Source organism: Copadichromis virginalis, linkage group LG16 (assembly GCF_057382275.1).
Source record: "Copadichromis virginalis isolate Kocher_CV1m ecotype Utaka linkage group LG16, C_Virginalis_male_GT1.1, whole genome shotgun sequence".
Classification (NCBI taxonomy): domain Eukaryota; kingdom Metazoa; phylum Chordata; class Actinopteri; order Cichliformes; family Cichlidae; genus Copadichromis; species Copadichromis virginalis.
Window position 1 is genome coordinate 14183557 of NC_140633.1, and position 20887 is coordinate 14204443.

At 41.5% G+C, this 20887-nt stretch overlaps 1 protein-coding gene across 1 annotated transcript; it reads right to left on the bottom strand.

Annotated features, from left to right (window-relative positions):
* Positions 1–367: 367 nt before the first annotated feature.
* LOC146690416 (amine oxidase [flavin-containing]-like) lies at positions 368–20730 on the bottom strand. The gene is made up of 16 exons (XM_085435476.1): positions 20198–20730; positions 19909–20116; positions 18272–18366; positions 17864–18001; positions 10081–10185; positions 9869–9960; positions 8817–8958; positions 7680–7829; positions 5914–6073; positions 5738–5834; positions 5210–5263; positions 5066–5123; positions 4880–4977; positions 3794–3905; positions 2961–3023; positions 368–2527 (listed from the first exon to the last, which is right to left on the bottom strand). Exons 2-16 carry the CDS (start codon positions 19961–19963, stop codon positions 2372–2374), a joined length of 1575 nt encoding a protein of 524 aa, XP_085291602.1. The 5' UTR covers positions 19964–20116; positions 20198–20730; the 3' UTR covers positions 368–2371.
* Between the last annotated feature and the right edge of the window lie 157 nt (positions 20731–20887).

The window sequence follows — 20887 nt, forward strand, 5'->3', positions numbered from 1 at the left end:
GGAACAACAGAACATAGCTGTCAAACAAAACCCAAACAGTCCTGACCCGCGACAATATGAAACAGGAAAATACTGCCGTGTAATCCATTTATTTCAATAAAGTAACTGTATTCTAAATACCACCTTTTTAAACCGTAACTGTAACGGAATACAGTTACTCATATTTTGTATTTTAAATACGTAACAGCGGTACATGTATTCCGTTACTCCCCAACACTGTTTACAAATGACTCAGTGTCTTTTTTTTTGGAATTCGACTAGCTTTAATTAATATTATTTTTTACATTACTATTACACCGCTGTTTTCACTCCGTTGGGCTGTAGCTCTGCTCTGAGTCGACATAATGACACACGACACCAGAATAAATCAGGTTAAGGTGAGTAAAAGATTTATTTCACATTTTGTTAAATATCACCAGCTTTGTATGAGGAATCAAAGACATCAAAGAGCAGGTCACAGGAATAGTTAAGAAGGCTCATATGCACAGAGGGACAAAGGAAGGGGGGGTATCTCCAGAAAAACCCCATAATGAATAACGCTGCATCACGTCTGCTGATGGTTTGTTGTGAGTGCTGTAGTTTTTTGTTGTTGTTTTTCTACAGGGTGGATGGAATTTGCTGGCTTTGTTTGTTCAGCCAACCATAAACTCAAACACTTTTAGTGATGGTTCAAAAAGTGACATTATTATTCAATCATTACTTCTAGAACTGCACATAAAACCTGCACTGGGACTGAGGGTCAGACGGGAGAGGGACACCACAACGAGGGAAGAAGCGCTGCAGGGACAACACGAAGCACACACGGACACAGAGATAAGCAGAGGGATCACCTCAACAGTCTGAGCTCTGATGCTGTGTTTTTACACCCGGCTTTACCTGAGTCAAGTTTGCAGTGAGGACATAACTCAGGTAAGGGGAACTTACCAGAGGGAAAGAGGGATGAGGGCTGAGAGTGTCAGAGTCACAGGCACTTGCGATAAAATGACAAAAACGCTATGATTTCCATTAAGGCACAACAGATAAACTACACTCACAAACATCTTTGGGACAAGAACAGCATGATTCTTGTAGTGGGCAGGTTGGCTTTTACATCTACACCCCCGACAAATGATTTTACCCGGTCAAATGATTGCTGACGACACTGACGACATCCCCTTTGTAGCCTTGATGATAAGTTTTGACACCTCAGCATATATCAATAAAGTTGTGGTTTGAAGACAATCAGAACAGTTTCTGGGTTTTTCTAAGTCTAGTTGCACAGGGAGAGACCACCCGCACTAACTTATGATGCACACCAGTCGTTTTTTTCTATAAGCCTGAAGCATTCAAGGTCACTCCTGGTCGATTTATACAAGCGGGTAAAGAGTTAAAACAACAAGTAACTATAACTGAGAAGTGTTTAATTATTCTTTATAATACGGTAATCATTATTGTCACCATTAGTTTAAGGATTTCTTATTAAATTTATGGGTTCAGCATTTAGACTGGCACCGTCTTAATTTTTGGTGGCCATATTTGGTAGCCCGTGTTTGCTGATACCTAAGACTTACTATAGTTTAAACAGAGGATTTATATTAAAGGAGTCACCATGAAGGAGACAATTAGCTATACGAATTCAGTAATTTCATATTAGGGCACATAATTTGCACTTTGGGATTTAAATAAAATTAAAATTTAAGAGAAACAACATTGCCCATTTCACGCAGTACCAACTCACTTTAGGTGCTCTTTTCTCTTCTGAAGTCACTGGATTTCGTCAAACAGCTACGGCTGCTTGGCCAGAATAAATTGGCACCTAAAATAGGCAGCGGTAATTAGACACACAGTGGAAACTCATGCACACGCGCTCGCAACTTTGTACAGAAACTTTGATGACCACACGCTCACGAACGCATGCTCACCGAAGCATGCGACACAGACGAGGCTCATACACACAGTAAGCATGGCGACTTTTATAAACTCACATATAATCGACACAGTGGATTTCATTGGCATTGTATGGGATAGTAATAGTGACAGAGAAGGTTTCCCCTTACGAACTGATTCTGATCTTTTTTCCTTCATTGGTTTCACAATCTGAGTCTGCATGTTTTAAACTGAAGTTAGGCTTTCGTCCCTCCTCTCAAACACCTTTCAGTCAGCCCTTCTCACCTGCTTCATTCTCTCTTTCGTTTGTGGACAGAGTAACAGTGTGTTAGTGTTTTTGCATGAGCTGAGCAGTCCTTCTCACATCACGGTGTTTCTCAAAAAACAATGTATACCCTATGTAGGTCACTACTCTGTAGTTTGGGCCCATAAAGCACTAGAAGTACACAAGTGTCTATTGAGACGTGTTCCCTTGAGATGTGGAGGAGTGAGACGACAGGGTGGTTTAACTCCGGGGGATGATGCCCTTCTTGTAGGCCACCAAGCCAGCTGCGGCGGCAGCAGACAGGAATGTGGAGACTCCTAAGAATTTGAGGAAACCATCAACCGAAGGCAGGTTTCTCTCCCAGAAGGTGGTAACAAACGGGAGTGCCCGGATTTCCTGCAGGACGGAGGGAATGATGATATCAGATATCTGCCTTTTTCATGTGCATGATATTAACTAGATACTTGATAGATGATTTGGCAATATACAACTTATGTAATCTTGGGTCCAAAATGTGTAAACAATGCATAGGTGTCTTAAACCTGCATTTTTTTACACGACCAGCAGGGGGCAACTCTTCTGCTTGAAAATGATTGTATAGAAAGCGAGGGAGAAAATGACCTCTCTTGGTTTACAACCCCAAGAAACATTATGGTCTTGCCTGGTAGTTTTTTTCTCATTTATTACAAGATGATCTTTTTCACAGTGTCATTTATGGTAAAAAGTGTTTTGGATTCATGACGAGAGACTTCAGAGTGTTTCTCCACTGATTGTTCATTTTTTTAATCAAAGGCCAACTTGTAATTTGGTGCATAAGGACTTCTCTTACATCGTTCTCAGGCTCAGGTTGCCAGATCTGATTAGGTTGGAGTTTACCCATCGCACACATGACCTGCGAAAAGACATTGGTGGTGTCAGTCAAAGACTTCAAAAGGATCAAAATACAGTCTAACAGTCTAAATTTTAAACATGATACACATTTTTGAGTTTGGGTGATGTTAATAAGATAACTCTTTATTATCATTGCACAGTCATACATAGTACAATAGCACAATGAAATTGGGGAACTGTCCCACGTTGGCACTACATACAACACGACACGACACAGCAACTTAACTTAAGTAATAAAAAGAAGAATAAGTGTATGTTTATGTTTAATGCACTCAGATAATCTACTCAGGCTTGACTGGCCTTTACTGCAACTGACCTACTCTGCAGCAGAGCCAGAGCTAAGAAACATGGAGGAACATGAACACATGGGGGAGTATCTTAGGAAACCAAACCTAATGTTAATGCCTTGGAAGAAGGACATAAAGTGCAAGCAGCAGGCGAGTGTCTTAAAGAGAGATTTAGAAGACTGAGTGGGGAGGACCATTTTGATTCTATGGTTTGTTTCAGTCAGCTGTGCTCAGACATAAATGAGAGGGGAGAAAAGGCGAGGATGTCATGATTTGATATCAGCTGACCCCCAGCACTGCTGGCTGAGCATCCACAACACCAGGAGCAGGCTGAGGTGTGACTAATAGGTGTGCCAGCTGCATGATTTAAGTGGTTTCTACCTGGTATATATAAGTAACCTGCCTCTAAGGGTGTTTAAACTGGTAAGAACTGGTATTTGCTAACACGTAGCAGTGAAAAGCAGGTACTTAAATGCTCTCTGACCTCTCTGGCTGCTCTCTCTCCAGCTTGTACGGCCCCCTCCATGTAGCCACTCCATTCGGTGGCCGTCTCTGTGCCTGCAAAGTACAACTTGCCCACCGGCTCTCTCAGCACTCTGAAGAGCAAAAAAGAGAGAAACAGGAGAGGCTTCAGAGGTTAAACTGGTTTACAGGTTTTAAACACGTTGTATTTTTAATGTATGCACCAGCATTGTACTGATTCCCTTCATTTAAGAATATAATCTCACCTGAATAAGTGCAATATGGGATTATATAACACAAAGTGAATTTCCTTTGGATTAATCTTCCCACCCCCACTGTGCTCAACGTAAAAGAACCAAAGAAAGGACTTTTTCTTTAACTCTATTTCTTGCAGGACCACCCGGTATGTGAAACAGTTACTCTGTATAAAAAAGCACAATGTTAGGTTTCCAACTCCAGCTTACTTTTCATTGTGAGTGAGAACACATTTGCACATCTGGTGAGGACATTTAGACATGAAATATGGTTCACATGACGATTAACAAGGAGTTTCAGTTTTTCATATGGAGGTTAACAAAACTCTAATAGTGAACATATGCACCAGGATCTGTACAACAAGCAGCTTCGACTAATAAATGAAAGCAGCCGCAATGCATCAGACACACTGGATTGTGTTTTATGTGTGTGTACAGCTATAGAGCAAATGGGCAAATCCTGGGGACACGTCCTGCTGTACTGAAAATGCATTCATTTGTTCACACTCCAATAAAACCCATGAAATGCCGCAAAAAACACTGCAATAACACCATTCAGATGAAATATGAGTTCACAGTATTGCTTGTGTGGTAAACATAATAATCCAACACAAAGTGTTGTGATCTCAGTGAGTCCCCTCTGAAACCGTGCACAGGAAGGCAGGTTCATTTCATGGAGGAGAAGTGACGCTAATTTGCAGAAATAATCACAAATCCTGCTGAAACATACATTAGCCATTAATATCCAGGAGCTGACACATTCAAATAAATTAAGTTAATTGAAATGAAAAGATCACACTTTCATATTTATGTTTATTTTTTTGTGGGTGTACACGTGTGAGAGAGAGACTCACCTGCCAAACTGAGTAAGGATTCCTGGGGGGAAATAGGCTGTGTAGCAGCCTCCAGAGTACTCCTCTTCACACCAGTTCTTCTCCTCATAGTGCACCGGCTGCAGGAAACAAGCAGGCACATGAGCAGTCAGTCAAGTGATTCCACAGTATCCACATGACTGTGTACCACTCTGCACCCAAACTCACATGCAAAGCCTCATCTGTGCCCAGCACTTTGGAGTAGATCTCACAGATCCTCCTCAACCTAAACACAACAACACAGGAGTTGGGATTAAACTGATCTCACAGCTCGTGAGAGTTTTTTTTCCATCTCTGTCCACTGGTGTCTACCTTTCTTCCTTGGACAGGCTTGAGAGCTTTCTGCACTTGTGGGCAAGGATGAATCTGGGGGGGAGAGTGAAAAGAGAAAACACTACATGAGCATGTGTGGCTGGTTGGATGACTTTATCACTTGTGTTTAGCTCCATTCAAGCACAAGTCCTACACTGTATGGAAATTCTTGTAGGAGCTCATGCGAGAATACTAGGTCAGAGTCAGATGGTAAAGCTGAGACACAAGCCTACAGGCCAGTCAGTAACCCTCTGATAATCACAGGTCGCTAGTGAAAAAAATGTGTATTCCACCCTAATGATGACTAAAGCACTCATCATGGTGCAGCATTGTATACTTCTTTGGGGCTGCTGATATCACTTAGCGCTATCTGGCAACCTCCAGTAACCACTTGCCAACCAATCTTATAACTCAGGTCTGAAAGCTGTCCTGCGACAGGTAAATATTTTTGGCGATGTAGTGTACAATATGGAATCATTATACGAAATATACACAATTACAGAGAACTGTTTGAAGCTCTGTACCAACCCCATAATACAAGGTACAGTCCCATCAGGCTTTGTGTCATCCAGGGTGAAGCCGATGGGAGCGCCCTCCTCCTCTATCACCATGCTGCCGCAGTAACCTGGTAACACAATAAAACGTTAGAAATGGCATCATCTTGAACAGCATTCGCTCTCTCTGTGTTTTCACTTCCTGCGTACCCTTTTTCCTCCAGAAGTTCTCTCTGTAGTAGACCATGCACTTTATGACAGAGCCCATGGGAACACGGTTGATCAGCTGGTTCCTCAGCGGGGGCAGCTCAGGGTTGAAGTGCATCTTCAGATTCAAAGCAGGTGGTGTGGCCACGATCACATACTTGGCCTAACACAGAGACAGAGACAGTACACAGTGCGCACCAATAGTCTGTTTATAACTGAAAGATGTGACCCAGAAGTATCTGCATGGTAGTCATCAGCCATAGTAAGAGATGTTGCAATTCTCCAAATACTAAGGAAAGAGGCTTCAGTGGTTCCTTTAATATAGGATACACTGGACTATCCTTTATGAAAAGAGGGGAGAAAATGCTGTCCCATAATTCATTACAATGGAACATCTGACCATAAATGAAAACATTCAACCTAATCAACAAAGTAACACAGATCATGTACATTTTAACTGCTTTTTTCCAAGCAGCCAGTAGATGGCAGCCAAAGAGCAGCAGTGCCAGTGAAGTTTGTGAGTAACACTGTGAAGCAGTTACTGTTTTACAGATACATGGATGTTTCATATTCAGACTGCATTATCTCACATTACCTAGTGTATAAATATAGTATCTGTTTCATTTCCTAATACATAATAAAATCAAACAAACACTATAACAGTTATTTGAAACATGGCTGCAGTAACAGGAAAACAGGAAAAGGAAAGTCCTGCATTCACAATCTACTGAAACATAAGAGCAGCGTCATTATTCATTATCTTATCAGCTCGTTAACGGTGATGTATCCATATAAGCAAAGTCATTCTGACTATTTGTTTTGTGGGCCATTTGAAGGTTGGGAACCACTGGACTGAACTAATCAATTGTGTCTACAAACCCAGTTTCAGAAAGTTGTAACATTGTGTAAACTGTAAATGAAAACAGAATGCAGTGACTTGCCGATCTCAGAAAGCCATCTTTTATTCACTTATACAGAAAAATATCAGAAATCTACTATTATCATTTACAGAAACAAAAAGCTCACTTTGAATTTGATGGCAGTGACATGTCTCAAAGTGACACGACCAGCGATAAAAAGAGCATCTCAGAGATGCTCTGCAAAAACCCCCAAAACTGTGTCTACAAACTGTGGAGCAATTTCAGAAAAATGTTCCTCAACATCAAACTGAAAAGAATAATATCATCAAAACATTCCAAGAATCTGGAGGAATTTCTGTGTGCAAAGGATAAGGCTGAAAATCAATAATGGATGCCCGTGACCTTTGGGCCCTGCTGCATCACTGCACTAAAGCAGGCATGATTGTCATGAAATCACTGGGAGGGCTCGGGAACACTTCTGGAAATCACTGTCTATGAACACTGTACTGTTCACAAATACAGGTTAAAGCTCTATCATGTGAACATGATGGTGAAACACCGCCATCATTTCTGGGCCAAAGCTCATTTTAAACAGACTGAGGCAAAGTGGAAACTGTTCTGTGGTCAGAGATTCCCTGAGCGCATTTCCTCTATTTTCCTCTCTTTACTTTATTCTCACTGTGGCCAAGATCTGCTCAAAGGTGGAATACTTAGGTTTCTCTCCATCTTGTTGTAATCTCTGAGATCATCTGGTGCTAGATACAGTTAATAAACATTAATCGACTTCAAATGCTCATTTCCAGCTCAATATTATATTTCTGACTAAAGCAGAATATGTAAGGAAAGACATAAAAAGTGTCCTTAAAGAATAGTACTTCAAAGGAAATACTGGTGATATACTCAACTCACCTTGTAGGTCTGCTTGTCCACGGTCTCCACCACAACCATGTCTCCGGTCTGGTCGATCCTGTAGACTGGAGACTGCAGCTTCACTCGGTCTCCCAGCTCCCTCGCCATGCACTGACTCACCTGATTCGCACCCCCTACAAACTTCCTCTCCTTGAGACACAAAGAGAGCAGAGTTCAGTGAGCACCAACAGGGAGAGCAGATGCAGCAACACTGGTTTCTATTTATATTGGGTAGAAGTGACTCTGATCCCCCTCTGGGTACCCCTCAGCAAGGCTAATAAACTCCCAGTTTGGAATGAAGCCGATAAAATCCCCTGATTTATCCTGGTGATACACACCGGTTATCCTCAGTCCGCCTTCATTTCCTTCACTACAAATTTCTGCATCTTAATTCAAAAGAAACACGTTCATAAAGCCAGGCCAGCAAATGTTAAATGATGAAGATGACAGTGAGGAGGTAGAGAGGTTTGGGCTGTCAAAGCTCCGATACACAAAACCATTTCCATGTGGTTAGTGTCAACATCTCTCTCATCCCTGACCAGAAACACATTGTGTGCATTCCTCTGTGGCATTTGGATGAACGAGGTGAGCCTCTTCTTGTCTTGTTTGATTAAAGACACATTTGCAGTTTTGCAGGAGGAGTGCAGCTGCACTCGAAGCAATGCATACCAATAGCATATCCATATGTTTAAGATGACTATGTGTAAATACTTCAAACACCCCTATGTATGCACCATCCACAAGGTGTGTAAGCTTTAAATGTGGAGCAAACAGGAAGGAGCCGACTGCACTACTGTTTGTCATTTGTTTACCAAAGCCTTTGTGGCTATGGGAACAAGGCCCTCAGCTTGAGGAACGGCAGCAGAAAAGACGCCCTGAGTATTCCAAGAAAACATCTTTTGTGTGGACAGCATCTTATTCAGGCCAGACTAAGGAGACTGGGCTGTGAGGGATCTCCCTCTGACGTTCACACTGCTCCTCTGAATCACTGAATGAATCTGTGTGAGAGGCAGAGAACGCAAGTCCACTTCTTGGCACGCCGAGAGAATATTCTGTTTGTTCAGACAGATATACAAAAAAACGAATTCTTTCAGTCTGTTGTTCTGAATCAGTAGGTATAATTTTGGGCAGACATACCTGTCCTCCGTTGGTGGTGGAGCAGATCCTCATTGTCCCTCCGCACTGTTTGACGTACCAGAGTAACCAGAGAGCCGACACCTCGTGGGGTTCAGCGGTCACGATCAAGTTGACAAACAGTGTGGCGAAGCGACGAGCAGTTCTGGGAGGGATTACATGGAAGGTAAGAAGTCTTTAAATACTGCAGGTACCCCAGTCACAATTTTTATATTCTGTAAGAGTGTGAACAAAGCACAAATAAATCACCATGTCAGGGATTTCTGCTTGCTTGTCCTACTTTTCCAGCAGAGACTTGCACATAATCTACATTTGAGCAGTTTCAAAGTTGAACTAAAGTTTTATTTTAGTTTAATATAGGATACATTACAGGATTAATTCAAACGCTGGAGCAGTACAATCATTTAATTAGTGCAGGACTGTTGTCATTTACTTTTACAAGCTGCATATTTTAAATTTACACAGTAATTAGATTATCAAAAACATTCTCACTCACAGTGCATCATATACTGAAGCTTCTCCACCAAAAACCTCTATGAAACAGCTACAACCTTCAGCATCCGTTTTCAAAGTTTTTGCAGGGATGAGAATTCTTATTCTTATTAGTGCTGACACAGGAAGCTGTAACCATTTCCACCTCTGCAAGTTTGAGTCACTGAACTGGACCTCTTAACTGTGACTGTGGTGTTGGAGATCATTTTATTGGAATTAGCCAATTAACCAAAATTAACCAAAGAGCGTTAATTTTACTTCCAGCTTCAGTGAGTGGAATTCTAGCATTTCATGCCAAGTCTGTTGTGCAGAATGCTGCACCCATGAAACCTTAGTAACTGAGGTTGCTAACATTAGGTTATAACCTATCACTCCACCAGCCAGCCTCGCTGACTCATATGAGATATTAGAAAATAAAACGACATTTCTTTTGTTAGAGACCACCTTCAACATTTGTGTCACATGATTTAACAATAAAACTTTAAACTGGATATAAACGAGATAACAGGATGAATAGCTAGACCTATTCTCTGCACAAACGGGAAACATTTTGAACATGTTACCTGGTCCAGCAGAGTTTTTCAAAGAGTTCCTGCATGGTCATCTTGTCCCACTCCTCAGCATGGGGAGCTCTCCAGGGAGCGTCTCTGGGAATCTGAAATGCAGGAGGGTGTTCAGCATGAGTCAGGCATGTAGCAGGTGTGCAACCTGTCCAGTAAACCAATCTAGAATGCTTATTAATAAGAATACTCATTAATAGTGAGAACTGCTTTACCTCCTCGCCCATCTTATCCATTGTTCTAAAGAGGTTGTTGAAGTCCATCAAAGCGATGGGGTTCCACATGGGAGGCAAGGAGCCTTTGAACGGGTAAGACTTTCCCTGTTGGACACATGATTGCGGCCATCATCACCAAAACAATATTCTTCAATCATCAAATAACCATTGCTTATAAAAGCTGTGCTTAATGATGGCAGCATTCAAAGAACAACATTTCAGCATTTGCCATTAAAGATTTGTTTCAGTTGACCTCTAACTGACCGTGAAAGCAGTTTGAAGAGTGGTGGAGAAAGTGGAGTAATAGCTTGTGCAATGTTTACAACTGAATCAGAGATACTGAATCATTAAATGTGATAAGAGTAGCCATAATCTAAAGCCATAATTTTTATGCCTGGTCTAGTTTATTTCTGCATTTCTCAATCACACACAAAGACATACAAACACAGAGGTGACAGTCAGGGGTAGATGCAGTGGGTTTAAAACCACTAAAGTGTTGCCACACCACAATTGTAACTAGAGATTCATTTTTGTTGCTTTCTAGCAAAGTTCCCTTTGCTATGTGGAGGATAACAATGGTTTGAGTACATTCATTTATGTGTGTTGATGGAATCTCAAATAATCTCTCTAGCGTATGACGCTAGAGAGATTATTTGAGAGCTTGAGTATTGAGAGCTTTGCTTGACAGGAACATTTATTTCAAACCTTATTAAACACAAACTTCTTTGAAAGAGAAAAAAAACTGTCTATACATCTTTGTGGAAATGCCCAAGCCTCACAGAGCTGTCAGCTCAGAGACAATTCTGGAATAACACTTACACTGTACTGTCTTGGTCTGCAGCTGCAGCTTAAACTAATAATGTCTCCTATTATTTACAGTCTCCTAACTTATTGTGTTGTGTAATGTAATACCACTGTAATAGAGCCAAAGGAAAAAACAAAACAAAAAGAATATCAAAATTGTTTAGTTCTTCATTTCATTGTAAAACAATGCAGCTGTAACTGCATTATTACTGCATTAAAGGAGACTGGAGGCATCAAGGTGGCACGGAGGGAGGTTAGCCAACTATCGGAGATGCAGAAAGGTGCGACAAAGAAGGTGCCTAAGAAGTACAGCAAGTTGTCCAATACCTGAGGCCTTGGAAACTGCCAAGCAAAGACTCACAGCCTTAGCCAGCTGCTTAAAGAGGTACACCAGAGACATAGAAAAACACCAGCTACTGGTAGACCGAGCAGTCAGCCGAGACTGCAAGACTAGGCTGACAAACCTGTGCACTCCCTGGATTGATTACAAGAAGGCCTACAACTTGATGCCCCACAACTGGATGCTGGAATGCCTAGACCTGTACAAGATCAACAGGACCCTAAGAAGAAACTAAATGTAAATTTATCAGGAACTATCAGGAACTCAATGGGGATGTGGTGGACAACACTAGAGGCCAACTTTAAGCCCTAAGGTTGTATGCTAAGCTTAAGGAAGGAGGTCAGAGGCTAGTTAGTGTCAGTACCACAGTGGCTGGACAAAGCTGGACTGAAAGACAGCACAGAGGCGCTAATCATGGCAGCACAGGAACAAGCATAGAGGCTGGGCTCTATCACCCCAGGCAAGACCCCAGGTGCAGGCTGTGTAAAGATGCCCCTGAGACAATCCAGCACATAACAGCAGGGTGCAAGATGCTAGCAGGCAGGGCATACATGGAATGCCATAACCAAGTGGCCGGCATAGTGTACAGAAACATCTGTGCCGAATATGGCCTGGAAGTCTCGAGATTAAGATCCTGTCCTCAATGAGAGGACCAAAGAACGCTACTTGAAGACAAAGGTGACTGTACTGCAGAGGAGGACTTTATGACAACCATCTAAAGATAAAGATTTCACAGAACCACAGAAAATGCTAATCACTGCCCTTAGCCTTTTACCCAAATTATATTGTACGCTCTTATCTGACTTTGAAACAAACATCTATTATCAATAGTTATTTTACTGCCTATTGTAATATACAGTACTGGGAAAATGTTTGCTCTTCTTAATTTCTCATTTCTTAAACTACATTTAGTTTTAAAATTTAGTAAATTATTATTAGATTCGATTAATTAATACATTAATTTAGTAAGGAAAAGGCTAAACAAACCTACCATGTCCTAAATCGTGAATTTACTGTGATCAACCACATTTTTTGGAAAGTTGAACTTTGGAAAGTTCAGTTTCAACTAGCCACACTCAGGTCTGATAACTGCTGAATCCAGAAATCACTCAAGTAGAACCCGTCTGACAAAGTAAAGTAGGCTAAGCGACACGTCATGCCATGATCTGAAGAAACTCAAAAACAGCTGAAAGACTAAGCTGCTGACAACTATCGGTCTGGAAAACCATTTCTAAGACTGAGCCAAGTGGAGAGCTGTTATTCACAAATGGGCTACTAAAATTACTCCAAGAGTGCATCAATGATTCATCCAGGAGGTCACAAAAGAATCCAGAACAACATCTCAAGAACTGCAGGCCTCACCTGCCTCAGTCAAGGTGTTTGTGATTTACCAACAACAATTTTAAAATTTTACTAATGTAGTAAAACACTAACACACACACACACGGTATAAAAATATAGGTAATAAAGACTGATTGCTGTGAACTGCCGATGCAGGGATTGGTTCCCAGGTGTAAGATAATAAATCATATCTAAACACCACCTCTGAAGTCAGTCTAAAGATTTCTTGGATTTCTATCTTGCAGAGCATTCATTATGTGAGAGACCAACATACAATGTAAACAGTTTTACATTATCTGATGGTTTCACTGTGATTATTATAGCATTCTAAGATCTGTTCAAGATCTGTTTTGTGTATATATTGTCATAGTGTTTTCTTTGTCCTTTGTCAGACTGTCTGTGTCTCATGTCTCTGTTCCTGTTTGCTATCCTCCAGTGTTTGATGCGTCAAGTGTTTTGTGAAATTTTCAGATTCTGATTATTCTCTTGTTGTTGTTTTTTCCTGTTTAATAAGTTCTGGCTTGAGAATCTTTCATTTGGCCTAATTTTTGCCACACCCATAACAGGGTAGCCAAAGCACTAGGATCCACTTCCCTCACAGCTTAATGGTAAGCTCAGTCCACCAGCTGGTAAAAGGGAAATAATTTGAGGATCCCATCCCATAGGCAAATGGAGATCATTATAGTGCAGTCATTTTTAAAATATATTTTTAGGATAGCACTTCTATTTGTTACAGCTACGAGCAGATGGAAAAACAGGCCCAGAGAGGGAGCAGGGCTCTTAACGTCCATCTTGGACCATTGTAACACTTGTTGGGTAGGGGTGGGTAGTGTTTGTTAATAGTCCAAATGGCCCAGGGGAAGAAGCTGTAGAAGCTGTTAGTGAGTCTGGGGTGTGGGACCTGATTGGTGGAGGGTCAAACGGGTGGTGGGCGGGGTCACCTGTGTTTGTCTGAGACAGGAGAATCTAGCGATGGACTCCGGGGTGGCAGAGGACAGCCAACGACTGTTTTGACAGTATTAATTACCCTCTACGCAGCGTTTCTAACCAGACAACCAGGCAGTAAGAGAGCACGTTCTCCCCTGAGGAGCGGTAGAAGCCCAGCAGGAGCTTCTAGTCCAGGTTTTTCTTCCTTGGGACAAGGAGGAAGTGCAGACACTGTTGGGGGTTCTTTACCAGGGTGTTTACCGAGCTTGAACCTAGGAACAGGTGGCAGGGGGGATCTGAAGGGGTGGCAGAGGACAGCCAATTATTTTTTGGCAGTATTAATTACCCTCTGCGCAGCCTTTTTATTCTCAGTTGGGTGATAAGGATGTCTGGGATTATAGAGTTGAATGTTGAGCTGTAGTCCACGAAGGGCATCCTCACATAGCTCTTCCTGTTAGCCAGATGGCTCAGCGCTCTGTGAAGGGTGACAGTGATGGCATTTCCAGTATTTCCAGATATTTCATTTTTCATTTTTCCCCCAAACCACTGTCCAAAAAAAAAATCAAATCAAATCAAATAAAACCCTGAGCTCAGTGTGAGCTTTGGTAAGATATTTCTTGTAGTTGGTCATTAGGTTTGCACACATTTCAGGAGTGATTTTGGCCCACTCCTCTTTACAGAAAATCTCTAAATGCTTTAGGTTTTAAAGACCCCCACAGCACATTTTCTACAGGACTGGTAGAAAGGTCTGGTCTGGAGAATGGTTAAGCTGCAAAATGAACTTAACATTCTTCTTCGTTGGCCACTCCTATGTTTCTTTGGTGGTATATTTTGGGTCATTGTCATGCTGGAAGACTCATTCATATCTTCAGTTTTTTGGCCGATGGAAGAAGACTCTTGTCCAAGATTTTACGGCACATAGTCCAATTCATTGGCCCCTCTATACGGTGAAGTCATCCTGTACCCACAGCAGAAAAACAGCCCAAAACACAATATTTCCACCTCTGACTGTGGAGATTGTGTTCTTTAGGTCATACTCATCACTTCTCCTCCTCCAAACACTGTGGGTTAAGTTGTTGTCAAAGAGCTCGATTTTGTTTTCATCTGATTACATTACTTTCTTCCAAGGCTTCTCTAAACTTTTTGGGTGTTCACTGGCAAACTTAAGAGGGGTTTGTAAATGTGCCTTCTTGAGCAGGGGGAACCTTGTGAGCGCTGCAAGATTCGGTATATGGTAAATGGAGTGGTTCTTATACAGCACATTACTATTCTACTTGAACGCTCAAAGCACTTTAGCATGTCTAATGTACCCGTACCTTTTGATTAATAGATGACCTGCTCTACCTCCTGAGCCACATTATTCTCTAATTTTAGACCATTACAACCAGTGTGTAACCATTGGTGTGTTTGGTGACTGTTCCTAGTCTTGAGATCATTAACAAGCTCCTCCACTGAGTATATATGTTCTGTACGACCGTGTATGGGGGGAGTGGCTAATTTAGCAGATTACCGTATTTACCGCACTATAAGGCTCACCAGATTATAAGGCGCACTGTTGAAGACTGGCTCTGTTTTCATACATAAGGCGCATCATATTATAAGGTGCATTAAGACAAACAAAAAAATAACTCGACCTTTATTAAGCTCATTCACAGTAACTCTTAACACTGTTAAGCTGTAACACGTTAAATATTGAAAAATATACTTTTTCCAGTACGGTACATTCAACTTCCACAATTCCCTCAAACTCTTCACCTTCCGTGTCTGAGTTACGGTAAACAGCTGGGCAATTTCGGCATCAAGCATGCCCGGATCCCTCTCACACCGGATTAAAAGGCGTTTAAAGTGCATTCAGCAGAATAAAACAATCGGATGAGTTAAAATTTAACCAACTCATTCACAGTAACTATTAACATTGTTAAGCTGTTAAACATCAAATATTGAACAATACACTTACATTTCCAGTTCATTCAACTTCCACAAATCCATCAAACTCTTCACCTTCAGTGTCTGAGTTAAACAGCTGGGCAATTTCGGCATCAAGCATGCCCGGATCCCTCTCATCATTATCTGAATCAGTCTCGTTGCTGTTACTTAGCTGTTCAGTGATTATTCCAGCCTTCGTGAAAGCTCGGACGACACTTGAGACTGATACCTTAGCCCAAGCAGCCACGATCCATTGGCAGATAGTGGCGTAACTCGCTCGGCGTTGCCTCCCTGTCTTGGTGAATGTGTGTTCGCCTTCTGTCATCCAATGCTCCCACGCAGCTCGTAATTTAACTTTAAACGACCTGTTGATACCAATATCTAGTGGTTGGAGTTCTTTGGTTAATCCACCCGCAATGACGGCAAGCTCCAAATTAGTTTGCTTCACTTGGGTTTTGATAGCCTCGGTGAGATGGGCGCGCATGGAGTCATAGATCAAAAGAGACGGAGATTTGTGGAAAAAGCCATCCGGTCTCTTGACATAAACTTCCCTCAGCCACTCGCTCATTTTCTCTTCATCCATCCAGCCCTTTGAGTTAGCCTTGACGATGACGCCGGCTGGAAACTTTTCTTTTGGCAAAGTCTTCCTCTTGAAAATGACCATGGGTGGTAGTTTCTGGCCATTAGCTTGGCAGCCCAGAACTACAGTGAAGGATGACTTCTCGTTCCCTGCGGTGCGTATAGATACCGTACTGGTCCCTGTTTTCTCGACAGTACGGTTCACGGGGATGTCAAAGGTGAGGGGGACCTCGTCCATGTTAGTGATGTGTTCTGGCCGGATCTTCTTTTCAGTGATCTTATTCTGGCAGTACGTGCGGAAAATGGCCAACTTTTCTTTGTAATCGTTTGGCAGTTGCTGTGAGACAGTAGTTCTTGTGCGGATTGAGAGATTATGCCTTTTCATAAAACGGAAGCACCAAGAAGGTCCCCCTCGAAAGTCTTGATCTGCATGTCACGTGCTACCGCTGTTGCCTTGAGTCGAATAGAGACTGTAGAGACACTTCTACCTGCTGTTCTCTGTTCAATAACCCACTGTTCAATTTAAGATAAGATAAGATAAGATAACCTTTATTAGTCCCACACGTGGGAAATTTGTTTTGTCACAGCAGGAAGTGGACAGTGCAAAAGTTATGAGGCAAAAATTAGAATACAATAAGAATAAATACAGTACACAACTGTACAGAATAGAATAAAATACTATATACAGTAGAATAAAATAAAATAAATATACAATAAGATAAAAATAGAATACAAATACAAATACTATATACAACTGAGTAAAAATACAACGATGACAGAAAGGATTATTGCACTTAGTATTATTGCATATGTATGGATGTGTGTGCTTGATCAGTTAAAGTCTTTATTATGGAGTCTGACAGCAGTGGGGAGGAAAGATGATGATAATTGATAATTTTGTCCTCTAACTGCGGCCATCGCGCCTTGTTCCCTCGGAAACTCCTTTTGGTCTTCTTTACTTGTTTTAGGTCATCTTTTTGCTTCCTCCATGGACTCATTAATGCCAAATTGTCTCGCAGCTGCTCTATTTCCATTCTCTTCTGCATAACTAATTGCTCAAAGTTTAAAATCAGCTTCGTAAGCGTGTCTCTTCACGGGTGCCATTTTGGAGTCGTTATACACACACACACACACACAACACGGTAATGTTGTGTTGAAGCACAGTACGTATTACTCCGCGAGGCTCCTGGCAACGGTAACCGTAATGCTCCAAAAAGTGGCACTAAAAAATCTTTTTTTGACAGATTTTTGAGCATAGTGTGCCACATAAAACCAGTTCGAGGTCAGTAAGCACAAAACAAAATTCATACATAAGGCGCACCAGATTATAAGGCGCACTGTTGATTTTTGTGAAGATTTAAGGATTTTACGTGCGCCTTATAGTGCGGTAAATACGGTACAGTCAAGTGAACTAAAGTTAACAATGATGATAACAATGTTTTACTTTGTGTGCAAAGTAAAAAATTTGTTTTTAGTGCAAACAAAAAGATTCCCCAAAAATGCTTCAAACTCTACTGCTGATGGCAAAGAGGCTAGCTCTGTTAGCTCATGCAAAAGTTAAGCTGACAGGAAAAGTGCCAGCGGCAGAAAGTGGCAATTGAAAAATGTTGATAAAGATCCTTGTTGCCATGCCTACTGCGTGATGCCAGAAAAGTAGCAGAGACTTGGATTTCCTTTTTATTGGATAATGGGTCAGACTCAGGATATGGTGCATCATCTTCTGAACATTGTCATCATTTACTCCATCACTTAAAGTGAAGAATACATCTGGAACATGTCATGATCTGTCACAGACTACACAGACATAACATAAACCAAGAGAGCTTGGAATAGAAAATTATCTGCAATAAAAAAAAAGACACTCACATTAACATAATGCACCAAGTTCTCCTGCTCGTTGACTTTGTAGGTCTTTATGCCGTACTCTTTGGCCAGACGGAGGATGCGGTTCTGTGTCGGTCCAATGTAGGCACCGCCTAGATCAACCCACTTTGCCTCCTTATTCTAAAAGACACATACTCACAATTAGATCATGACAAAAAAGAAAGAAATGTCACAGATATTTCTGAAAAGGCTAACTGATCTATGCTTGCACTTCTACGCTCATAAATGACTTGAATATAAATGTCATTTTTTTTCTGTATGCCCATTAAAAGAAATAGATACACTATCTTGGTTGTAAAATTAAAAAGGCTGGAAAGCATTTATATTACTGTTACTGATTGTCTCTTTTATGAGCCGCTCCTACAGTAGTATTGACACTCTTTGCCTTACCTGCACAGTGAAGGTACGACCACCAACCCGGTCTCTGGCTTCCAACACTACAGGATCGAGCCCACTGGCTTTCAACAGCTTTGCAGCACTCAAACCTGCAGAAGGACAGAGACACCAACAGGACTTAAACATAAGGATTCAAGCAATATATGTGCTTTCTGTACTTGTAAAAAAAGCAATAGCAAAAGGCACACAGGGATTTTAAAGGTCTTTTAAAATAAATGACAAAAAAGGCTTCCAAAAATCCCCTTCTCAAAGAAAAACATTGTTTTTGCGCTCTATTAGATCACTCAAAACCAGATCAAGAGGATCGTTTGGAAAATCTGATAAGAAAGACAAAGATTTGAACTTCTTTGTTTATTTTTAAAGTAAATCTGGTTTCTCTTATGCTAGTTAGGACACTGTTATACCATCAACAGGTATTCCCACTTTAATTGTTTTCCGTTGTGCATTTACACTGATTAGCTTTTTGGTAGGCATGCAACTCTTAAATAAAATTACATAACATTTGCTTTTCAAATGAACTGAGAGAGCTCTGGGGAAAAAAATAGAGGGGGGCAGGGGGGATTGAGGTTCTCAACAAATCACAAACCAGCCAACCAGCTGATCATGTGGGGAGGAAGAGCTAACAAGTAAAGCACTGAGCACTGGCTCACCAACCACAGAGTATACAGTAGATAAACAGCTTGTCATACACTGACCTCTGGCATATGGAGTATGGGTATGTCACAGGTTTTGCTGTGAGACTGGGCGGGGCAGACATCTCCGAAATCATCGGAGCACTTTTGCAAATAGGCTCGATCTTGACAAACCGACCAGATATCTGAAGATTAAACCTCTACATTTTCGGCTAAAAAAATATTTAAACTGTATTCGGTGACATACAAACAGGGTATTTAAAGGCAAGTTCAGTTAGTTAGAGAAATGTCCAATAAAAAGACTGGCCACCAGGCCAAAGCAATGGTTTTTACTCGAACACCATTAACCCCACCCCCTGAGTTTGATGGGTGAGGTTGGCAGATAAAAGTAATTCATGAAGAGAGCCGCAGGGTCAGGACTGTCAAAATGAATTAAATAAATACATCATTAAATAATTGATTAAATGTGTTGATAATTAAATACAATTTGAAATAAATAAACACATAATTTATTCAATGTTTTAAATGAAATTAATGGGCATTTAATTAATTATTTAAACATTTATTTAATTAATTAATTTAAATTTTAATTAATTAATGACAAATTTAATTATTTATTTAATAACGTATTTCATTCATTTATTTCCTCACTCCTGGCCCTCCACACAGCTCACGTCCTCTTATGTAACACAAAGTATGCGCTGGTTGATTAGCTGTTACTCAACTTGCTCTGCTGTTGCTGCGGTGATACAGAGGTGAAAGAGCTGGAGAGAGGAGGAGAGGGGAGGTAGCCTCACGGAAGAAGAAGAAAAACACTACGAATAATGAAAAACTCTCCGTCACTCTGCACGCACGCACGCACGCACACACACACACACACACACACAGCTTCTTCCACTGTGGAAGCTCTGTTCGAAGCTTTGGCTTAAATCAGTTTATTTGCTCAGCTCGTCCGCACAGCCTGCACACCAAACTAAAGTTTTCTAACGTGCAGCCTACCTGATATGCCCGCGCCGACCACTATAACGTCGTAGGTGTTGCTGGGTGCAGTCATGTTGCTGGGTGGTGTGTCTTCTTTCCCCTCTTGGCCGTGTCAGCTCCGGATCCAGATATGCACCCTACCGAACGTAGGGTGCGTATCTGGATTAAAAAGCGCCGGGCAAGCCCACTCCCTGCAGAGACCGCCCACCCATAGTAAAGCCCTACCCTGTGGGCATGGAGGGCCATTAGGAAAAAACATTTTATGGAATACTACTACTACTACTAATAATAATAATAATAATAATACCTGGGTTTTTTTTTCATCACCCGACGACAGCTCTTCTCCAGTACTCTGCTACGGATCTTTTGCGGCTCCGTTTTTGCCTGGCTGTCTCTCCACCTGTGGCTCTATACTTCTACCCGGTGTTCCAGATCTACTGGCGTTTAGATCAACTGGCGTTAGTCGAACAGATGTGTGGCAGACTTGCATTTCAGGAGCTGCTACCGACAAACCAGGAAAAAACGCCAAATGTGTCATCTGTGACACTTGTGAGGTTATCTCAAACACACTCCGCCAGTCTTGATGCTGTTGAACAACAAAATGTTTAAAAATATCGCGAGTTTACCTGGTGATATTCTCATGCGCGACGCGAAAACAACAAACAATTAACACCACGCCGATGTTGTCCACAGGACAGCAAGAGTAAACGATCGGGGGAATCTTGTCGTCGTTATCGTTCCCCTCGCACGTGTTATTACTCCGATTTCAGCGATTTTGCTTCACAACTAAAGCGAGCAGTTTACTTTGTGCGCACTTAAATGGACTCGAATCTACCAGCGCCACCTCTGGTCAAGTACCACAGCCTACAGCCAGATCAACTTGTGACACACATCTGCAGCACGTTTGAATTCGTTTCATGCACAACACATTTGTACCTTTCAACTGTGTCTGTTTGTGCGTCATGCAAATAAACCTTTGAACTGAATGAAATGATAT

Excerpts from the sequence above, each read along its gene's own strand:
- LOC146690416 (XM_085435476.1), bottom strand. The coding sequence starts at position 19,963 with ATGACTGCACCCAGCAACACCTACGACGTTATAGTGGTCGGCGCGGGC. Across the intron at positions 18,367-19,908 it reads GGTCGGCGCGGGCATATCAG|GTTTGAGTGCTGCAAAGCTG; the intron begins GTAGGCTGCACG and ends GTCCTTCTGCAG. Across the intron at positions 10,186-17,863 it reads ACTTGGTGCATTATGTTAAT|GGAAAGTCTTACCCGTTCAA; the intron begins GTGAGTGTCTTT and ends TGTGTCCAACAG.